Source organism: Galleria mellonella, unplaced genomic scaffold (assembly GCF_026898425.1).
Source record: "Galleria mellonella isolate WM207_F2 unplaced genomic scaffold, CSIRO_AGI_GalMel_v1 utg223, whole genome shotgun sequence".
NCBI classification, from domain to species: Eukaryota; Metazoa; Arthropoda; class Insecta; order Lepidoptera; family Pyralidae; genus Galleria; species Galleria mellonella.
This window is the reverse complement of record NW_026442042.1, coordinates 716500-726781: the sequence shown is the minus strand read 5'-3', so window position 1 is coordinate 726781 and position 10282 is coordinate 716500. Positions and strand designations below refer to the sequence as shown.

Below are 10282 nucleotides of genomic sequence, written 5' to 3'. Positions count from 1 at the left end.
TCTTTGTCTCCATTACTGACAATCTCTTCCCCCCGTGCAGGCGTGATTACCATTCCATTATCATCCATTAAAAAAAATATGATTTACGTTGTCTAATATTGTAAATAATCTCTTATTATTTAATCAATATATTGATAACGGGTAAATATGTAAGTAAGCGAGTCAGTGCATAGATTATAGTTTCTTGACTATGTAGATATATATATATGTATATATATGCACATGCAGTTCTTGTTACGTATTTAACCTAGATCCTTAACCTATACCTGTATAGGTAATTACCCCAGAATCACAATAGTAATATTCTGTTACGATAATAAATAACTAAGTGTAAAAATAACAAATAACTAAATATAAAAATACACTGTAGTTAAATTAATTATTTATTATAAATATTTATTCTATATTTGAAACATAAACGTAATATGTAACTTATTTTTATGCGATATTCATTTATTTATTTTAAATATACTTAATTACAAAATACAAAATATCTTATAAATAATCTAAAAAATATTAGTCACCTCTTCTGGTAAGTTTAAATACGATATGTAATGATTTGAATGGTTTTGTAACAAAAGTTACCAATTACTAGATCTTTCATTTTTTGTCTGAAGTCGACGGTTTGTTACACCTACTTATAAGCTTTTTTATTAAATCCTTTTCATTACTGTATTTCAGAAGAATTACAGATGCTGGAAGAGTTTTCATTCATACTTGTACAGATTCTTAATTTAAGATTTTTCTTAATTTTTTTTCAAAAATCTACATCCCATCCAGAATTTTCATCAGGCGGTAGTTTATCTTTAGGATATTTCTCAAAGTTGTTCAAATCCGAGTTGCTAGCTACAGGTTGAACCAAAGGTGGCTTCAGCTTCGTCTCACGAAGGCCATCCCAGTCAAATCCAAGGAACCATCTAGATAAAAATAGATATAGAATTAATACCCATTTTAAAAATATCTACCAAACCTATAATAATAATACATCATACATAACTATATTAATAATAGTATGCTTATTTCGAATAATGACTTTTTATTACAGAGTAAAAATACATACTTATGACTTTTTATATCAGCTATGCCATTCTTGAGATAACCAAGGCGTTCAGCAGGTACAGGCCGGCACAGCTTACGAATAAGCTGCTTCGCCGAGTTGGTGATACGTGGATGAAATGTAACAGCATCAATTCCTCGTAATATAAGAGTGTACGTCTTCATGTGGTCACCACCAGGCGCTCGAAAAGGAGGTCTGCCCACTAACAACTCGTGAACTAGTACACCCAGCGCCCAGCAGTCTACTGCACGGTCATGGCCCTAAATTAATAAAAATCTTATTTATATTGTCTATATTAGATTAGATACCTATGCCTGTGATATGTAAGTGAAAAATATAGATCTAAACAACAAAAAATTAACACTAGGATATAATTAATTAGTTGTAAAATTCTATAGAAAATTTTGAGAGATTGGTAGGTACATTTATTGACAAAAATCTGTGTTCTGATAAGTTAAACTATAATTGTTTTTTTTTATTATATTTTTTTTTATTGTCAATTTAAAATTTTATTTTCCATATAAAGCATTTGATACTATTAGTCATATTATACTGTCATAAATAAAAATGCGACGATTTCTATTGTTCATATTCGTTTCAATTTTTAGACTTTTTTACGTAGCAAAAAAATATGTAAATAATCTGACTGTCCTCCAGATCGAAAGTGATAACAGTCGCCTATAAACACTGATAGTACCATGGACATAATAGAGTATACCGTGTATTGTGGATACAGTAATTAACCACTTTAAATCATATTCTTCAAAAGAAATAGATTTAGTTAAAATGGATGACTAGCAAAGTCTCAAGTGATTACTTGTGATGTTCCACGAAGCTTGATATTTTAACCACTATTTTTTTTTTGAGTCTGAAGCCATTTTAGACATTTAAGAATTTTGTCTTCAAGAGTAAAATATTGATAGATCGACTTAATGTTATGAAGCTGAGATTTAGTGGATCTTACATGAACAAACAGACACGTACTAAGAAAATAGAAAACTTACAAAAATATAAAAATTAAGCTCGAGTGAAGTTACTATTGTATATAGTTGTATAATTACCTTATTTAAAACGATTTCTGGTGCAACATATTCAGGCGTACCGGCAAATGTCCATGTTTTATTGTTAGGAGTTACTCGCTTGGCGAATCCAAAATCAACCTATAATAAACAAACGTAACGAAATTATTTTTTTAACTATTGTTGATTGTGATATTGAACTATTTTATGAAACTTGATAACATTAACAAGACTTCAACATAAGGACATGAATATTAATGATAAACTGATAACAAACACGAGATAAAATGAGTATTCCATAAAAATAAAACTTTATAATAGGCACAAAAATTGTTTTACACCAATAAATATATTATACTAACCTATATATCACTAACTATATTAGCTTTGCCTATTAGCCAAGATTACAAAAAACCTACATTTGTTAGTAGAAACTTTATAAGCTAACTCAACATTCTCATAGTTCCGTAGTTTATGTTTATATAAGAAATATGTGCAATAGTTTCCATAATTACCAATTTGATGTATCCATTTTTGTCCATCATTAAATTCTCTGGCTTGAGGTCTCGGTATATAATATCTTTAGAGTGCAGATACTGAAAGGCTTCGACGACACAGGCCATCATAAACCGCGCTACGTTTTCAGCAAAGTGCCCTCGCTTTTGGAGAATTGTCCACACGTCACCGCCCAGTACTGGCTCCATTAAGAAATAGATATATTTACTATCCTTGAACGTTCGGTATAATCTACGATAAAAGATAAAGCACAAATCAAAGATAGGTTTAAGAAATTACCAAAAAATATATTGTAATAAAGTATGAACATAAGAATAAATAATTCTTATGGTTATTCTTATTTGTTAATGATTTAGATATCGCTTATGAAAAGAACAATTTAATTTAAAATACGTAATTAAGTATAAATCTCGCTGCTTTAGATAAATTTAAAAACGTGGGCCTCTACAGCGTAGTGGTATAACAGTCACGTTGCTTTGAATAAAAGAGGTTCTGAATACGAATTTGGGCTATTTTATGGAACAAACAGTTATATTATACTCCCAAATCTTTGTTACTTAATGTTTTCTAACAATCTAGAACAGACGGAATTAATAAATGAGACTTAAAAGAATTTTGTAAAGATAGAAGTACAAGTCAAGAGTTTCAAGCCCTTAAAATAAGTATATAGTAAAATATATATATATTTTTTATACGACTTAGAATGGCAATCAAGCTGACGGCCCACCTGATGGAAAATGGTAACCGTCGCCTATAGACATGAGCAGTACCATGGACATAACAGAGTATACTGTTTCCGCCCATGATACCCTCCATGCGTTGCCATTCCTGAGGACTCAAGTGTTATTCCTCTGTACCCTGTAAATAATTAGTAATTAATAAAAATATTTACTTGCAAATAAATTGGTTATCACATGACATCATGATGTGTTTCTCGTTGTAAGCATTGTCTTGTTGATGCAATTGAACCATATCGATTTTTTTGAGGCATTTCAGCGCGAAGGTAGTCGATGGTTGTGGTTTGTATTGGACCAATTCTACACGACCGAACCCACCTACGCCCAACGTGCCCAATATCTCGAGGTCTTTCAGCTCAACGTGTTGGTATTCTATATGGAATGAAATTTATAAGACATTACACTTATTAAAAAGATGCGTACTGTATGTAGGTATAACGGTTTATGATAAATACAATCAACACAACAATCACGACTCACAATCAAATGATATAATTAAATTTGTTCAGACTTCGATCAGATATACTAGAAATAAGTAGTCACGAATCCTTACTAATGTATTTATAATAAATACATTAATTTGTTTATTGGTTTGTTTGTTACTTTTTGATGTTTTAACAACTTAAACAATCGACATGAAATTTGGTACAAACTTACATAGTATTCGAGATTGAGAAGGACATAGACAACTTATTCCGGTCAATCTAGATATCTTATGATGAAATTGCGGTAAAAAACTAATTAAACTATATTTACCACTCTTAATTTGAGATTTTTTTCTTTGCTGAGATGGACGTAATTCAACTGGATTTTTTTTAAGACCTTCCAAACCACCAAGCAGCTCTGTGAATTGCCTAAGAAAATAAAATTAGAATTTAACTAACTGACCCGACACATGTCTCTTTCTTCTATTAAAATCAGCTAGAAAAAGTTTGTATGGTAAAAAGAAAAATTGGGCTTTTCCTTTTTCCGGGCTTTTTTTCTAATCTTTGTCTTTATAAAAACTTTATTCGGACTTTAACGAATATACTTTTTTAAAGGTTATTATTTGTTATAGATTTTTAAGTTTTGTGTTTAGCAACACATTGACTGTTTCATTTTTGCTTATGTAGATTGTTAGATTCGCTTTAATTTAAGGTGTTTTATAATGATACTAGGGGCTAAATATGCCGCCCATGAATTATAAATCCAGAATTGAAATGCGTAAATTATTGGTTTATAAAAAATTTACAATCTATTTTTTTTTGTGATATTGTCAGATCCACTTATTTCTAATTTCTTGCTTCTTTTAGTAGTATAGGGTGGCAGCTCCAAATTGCATAATAAGCTTGTAGTCTGCTTGGCAATGTCGTCAGTTTTTACAAGTATAACATATCCTTACTATTATAAATGTGAGTGTCACTTTGATTGTTTGTTACCTCTTAACGCCTTAACTAATCACAGAAATTCAGTATATATGAGATGAAGAAGGATATACGTTAATTAGTTTTCCAGCCACGCGGACGAAATTGCGGGAAAAAGCTGAATGAAATATAATATACATACAAGCGATCTAGCGTGAGACATTCAACTCCCGGAGCGAGTGCAGTTACGGTGGCAAGACGCCGGTCCTGATGTAGCAGTGCCTGCTCGCCGAAGTAATCTCCTCGACCCAGTGAGCCGACGCGTTTCTCACCGTCTTCTTCATCGCGCTTTGTCACAATCACTGTGCCCCCACGGATGATATAAAACTTATCACCATAATCTCCTTGCCTCACTACTGCTGTGCCCGCCGAAAAGAACTCCTATTTAATGACAATGGCGAAAAAATCTATTATTAATTCAAAAATTATTAACCTAATATTAGCGGAAATTATTATTGTTAATTACTATTCTAATGAAGAAAAAATGTGTAATTTTTCAAGTGCTGACATCAAAATTACAGTTGCGTATAAACGACGCAAGTGCTTGCAAGTGAATTATTCCAATGATCCGAATCGAAATTTAGCCAGGGTCCAGGTACACTCACCTAAGGTAAAAAATAGACTATAAAAAGTAAAAAAGCTTACACATCAATGCACGCAAAGGACATTTGCGACATATATTTAAATTCATGTGGTGTTGAGGTAAGCGATGGGACATACCCGTTTCAAACATTCTGAAATCTTGATGAGCTCTGCATGTTGGATGCCTTGTAGGAACGGCACGCACGATAGGAAACGGATGTTGTCGTCTTGTTCTTGTCGTCCGCTACGGACCATTATCTTCTGGAATATTCGTCGCTCTAATGTCCATACCTGTGCTTCTGTAATGCCTATTAAGACCGAAACAAAATCACATATTAGTGTTATAGTAAATAAACAAAAGGATACCTAATCAAAATACTATAAACGTATCTTACGTTGAAATCTAGTGAATATTATTAGAATATTACTAGAAGAAGGGACTACCCTTTTTTTTATATTTAGAGACTTGAATTTCCAACTCCTAAATTATAGGATACATACAAAATTTTATCTATTACAGTAATTTGTGACTAACACGGAAACCCTTTGATTCTATTATATTAATACAATATAATAGAATCAATTTACAATTGATGAATTAAATCACGTAATATAAAAAATGTACGGATTGAAAAATTATAATAAGTACACAATCTTGTACTTAATTAAGACAAGATACTTACATCGAATAGAAGCGAATCGTTTAGCTCTATATAATATGGCGAGTTCACCGAATGCTACCCCTGCGCCAAACGTTTTCACAACTTGCCCTCCTTTTAATACTTCAAACTGTCCATTAGCTGATACGAATAGATGAGTTCCACTTCTCCTTCACGAATGATCAAGTTACCACCCGAGAATTCTTGTGGACTCATCGCCTCTGTTACCATATTAAGACGTACATCATCCATTAAATTCTTCAAGAACTCATTTTCCATTATAGCTCGTTTTATCAATTCGATTGATCTATGAATAAAAAAATATTTATTTATTTATTTTATTTAACACTTTATTGCACCAACATAACATGATTTGTTAAAACAATTTTCAATACGTATAGTGCAAAAGGCGGTCTAATTAAATAATAATAAATTTAATGTCAGAAGCCTTATTATACCGACGGCAACAATTTTTTTTTCTGAAAATCTTTAGCAATACTCACCGTTCGTCTTTATCATATTTATCATACTGAAGATCAGAAATGTCGACATGCATAGGGGGTGGGATCGCCTCGCGTTTCTGTCGATGTTGTTTATCAGGATTTTCGTGTATAATTTGCGCTATAGTCTTGCGAGCCATATTGCTGCTACGACTGTCAAGTACCTCATTGTCCGACTCTAAACTGAGATTTGATTTTTTACTTTGAATACTTGGTTTTTTGCTTGACTTCCTACTGGTACTTTGACTTTCATCGTCATTGCGAAGGGTTGTATCTCTCTGTGGCAAATCTTTATTTGTAGTCTGTAAGTGATTGAATTAAAAATTAATAAATTGTAATAAATATCTAAATAAATACTCAAAATTAACAACCCAGTTTAGCCTTATAGTAGGTGCTTAGATACAAGTATGTAGGTAATACCTATATTACTGAATCAAATATACAAGAGTGCCCATAAGAAGACAATACGTGCAAATGAAACTTCAAATTTACGTCTCAATTTTCAATCGATTGAATGTACTCAATTCATAATAAGTAAATAAACTTTAGCCAGAAAAGCTTTAAAATAAGCTATATATAAAATTACCACTAAAAATTTTAACTATACGTCTGTAAGTACAGAGATTAAAAAATATACGAGTATTTAAAATCTTTAAAATTGTTAGATTCCATGTACTAAAAAGAATTGTATTAATTTCTATTTATCCCCGGGTTTGTGCATTATAACTTTGGCAGTCTAAATTCATTTACAGATAAGTATGTATAACGCAATGTTGCCAACTTTATTAGAGGAAATGCTAGAACGATAACTTTATTTTTTATCATAATGACTGTTTGCATCCGGGGAAGTAATTTTATTTTAGAAAGTGAATAAAGAATTACATATTATATACACGACGTATGACAAATGTTCACGTACCTAATCATGCGTCAATAAAATTCTTATCCCTGCTTTGATTTATTGAATAGGTATTAGTAGATAAGTACGATAACAATCTAAGAGTTTGTTTATCATAATTAAAATATTTTAAGCTCGTATTTACTTAGGTATTCTTCATATATATGTTTGCATATACTTGTTTCGACTACTTCTGCCACCACACTTTAATAATTATACCTATCTGGATCATGAAATGGCGCCACTATCGGAACATCTCTAAGGGTATCTGAGTATTTTTTTATAATATTAGTTCTTTTGCAGACGGGCCGAAATTGTTAAAATCGACTCTTCGAATTAAGCGGTTGATGAACGACGTTATCGCTATATGAGCGTTTAGGTCGAGGTACGAAAAATATAGCTTTCTAACTTACTGTGGACAACAACTTAGCTTCATTATCGGAAAATCTAAGTCTATATTCTGCACGTTGTAGCATAGTGTAGATGACAGTTGACATTTTGGCAGTTTTTACTAAAAAATACCTATATTAAAGATGATTTTTGGAATCGAAATTAGTAAAGTCTAATAATTATTATAATTCACAGAATCTCACCACTAAATATTTTGTTAAAATTATTATAATTTAGTATTTTTTCCTTTATAGTTTTAGTGACTTGTTCTCGTGCCATATTTTAATGTACAATGTAAACTACTTCGACCGGATTTAATTTAGTTTTTTTATGTAGTAGGTAGGATCAAATAGATAATAAGTATACTACTTAAATAGGTACTTATTTAATAAGTACACTAAATATAAATTTATTTTCAGAAATGAATAATTAAGAATTATTGATAGGTATGATTAACTGCTTTCCGGGTATAGAATAAGTAATTGCTATGATGTGCTCGCTCGCACTATCTTTATTATCCGGGGATGTGTGACAAATTATTATTCATTTATTAGTTGTATTTCCGACATACTTATGACACATTATATGATTTATGTTGCAATAATTGTCTAATACTTGGTTTTGTTTTCGGTGAGATAGGAAGTCACACATTTTTTTTTTAAACAAATCGAATATTTACACGTTATTGGAGTAGCGGTTATGTACACTTTCTTTACAGACTTTTGAAATGGTTACGATTGTGAGTTTGTTCCTCGCATAATTCAATCATTATTATTTTAATCATCGTAATTATTATTACACAATTATTTAAATAACATTTTTTTTTATACAACTTAGTATGGCAAACAAGCTGACGGCCCACCTGATGGAAAGATTTAATATACATAATTATTTTTTATAGCTTCATTATACTTTATATATGTTATACAATAAATAATATATATTATATTCATATACAATGTTCATATCTTCTATAAGGCCCAGTGTGTTATAAATTTCATCCTGTTTCTCGAATGCTACCTATCGAGTGGTGGAGTACGCCACAGCTTACGCTGAGTGGGGACCATTTCAACTGCTACCACATAATTGTTATTTAAATGTAAAAATTTTTAATTAATATTGTTGTATTGTGGCTGAATAAATGATTTATTCAGCCACAATAATAATAATAATTATTATGTTCAAAATAAACCTTTCCCATAGATTGCCATAACTAAATGTCCTGTGGAGGTCTGATGGTCTAGTGGCTTACTTGCGTCTACTGACTTTCTACATGACATTGTATGTATATAATGCAAGTTGGTGCAAATATATATAATAGTATGTAATTAACTAATGGTTTGGGACTTAGTACAGAAAAAAATAGTTTTTTTCCCTATTCTGTGCTTTGGAAGATGACCTGTGTTTTAAAAAAATATTTCAGTATGTTTAGTTTTCTAGTATCCATAATATAAGCTCTGCTTATTTTGAAATTAGATGGCGTTGTGTGAAAGTTACACTGTTGTTTGTTTATTTATTAGAAGTTTAGCTTGGAACTAGTCACGGTTGAAAACGCAATGTTAAAAGGGCGTAGCTCTCTAGCGAATTAATATTTTAATAATTATAATTATTCGTTAAGACAGCTATTTTCTTCATAAAATATGGATTGTATTCAATTAGTGGAATTACCTACTCTAATTATTTGAACATTAATTAGCAAATATTAAAATTTGTTAGGACAAAATATATAGGTACATAGTTTATTTTAGTTTAAGAAGTAATAAAGTTACTTCAAACTTAAAATAAATAATATATCTATTTATTTAAATCTTATTATCCAAGAAAAGGTGATACAAAGGCAAAGTTAATGCCACTTGCCTTACTTCCCACCTCTAAGTAAACAAATTAAAACTTTGTTCTTGCCGTTACAAATTTTTCCATTACGAATCTATTACCTAAGTTAAAAGTTAAAGCAACTAATGGACACATTAGCCACTGATCTAAACTTTTTGTAAATGTAGATAATGGTACAAGGTGACATTAAAAATACTACTAAATACTATCTATGTACATAAAATTGTTTTATATATGTACTGTTAAATATTTAAACTAATTATCATGACGTCATTTTACTTACTTTTATAGATGGGCGACTTTCATTGTTAGCAGGATGTTTCACAGGTTTATTTAGATTAAATCCGCCTTTTGACGACCACTTAAAAGGCGGACACAGCACCATTTTTTTTAATAAATAAAGCTAATTTGTAATCGAAGGCACTGATTCATATTTTGGTACAATAACACGACACGAGCAGTGTTAAGGTGAGCTGTAACACTTGCACTGAACAATTAGCACGCAAGCATACTTTATCAGTAGGTATCTAACAAGATTATCTTACAATACCAATCGTTTTAATTATTCCACTGTATTTGTCATTACTACATATTTATCAAAGAACCTTGCGATCTTATCAAACATTAATATAATTGTTACTGGCAACAACACTGCTCACAGAATGGGCCGTTGCACCTCGACGTCGTC

General features: G+C 30.9%; 1 protein-coding gene across 1 annotated transcript; it reads right to left on the bottom strand.

Moving 5' to 3' along the window:
• Nucleotides 1-365: 365 nt before the first annotated feature.
• LOC113517244 (cGMP-dependent protein kinase, isozyme 1-like) lies at nucleotides 366-10095 on the bottom strand. The gene is given in 12 exon segments (XM_052894690.1): nucleotides 366-917; nucleotides 1061-1317; nucleotides 2119-2217; nucleotides 2592-2823; nucleotides 3485-3701; nucleotides 4086-4183; nucleotides 4875-5113; nucleotides 5453-5622; nucleotides 5998-6138; nucleotides 6141-6280; nucleotides 6477-6775; nucleotides 9878-10095. Coding segments are annotated over 12 exon segments (2154 nt in total). The 5' UTR covers nucleotides 9980-10095; the 3' UTR covers nucleotides 366-757.
• Nucleotides 10096-10282: the final 187 nt, after the last annotated feature.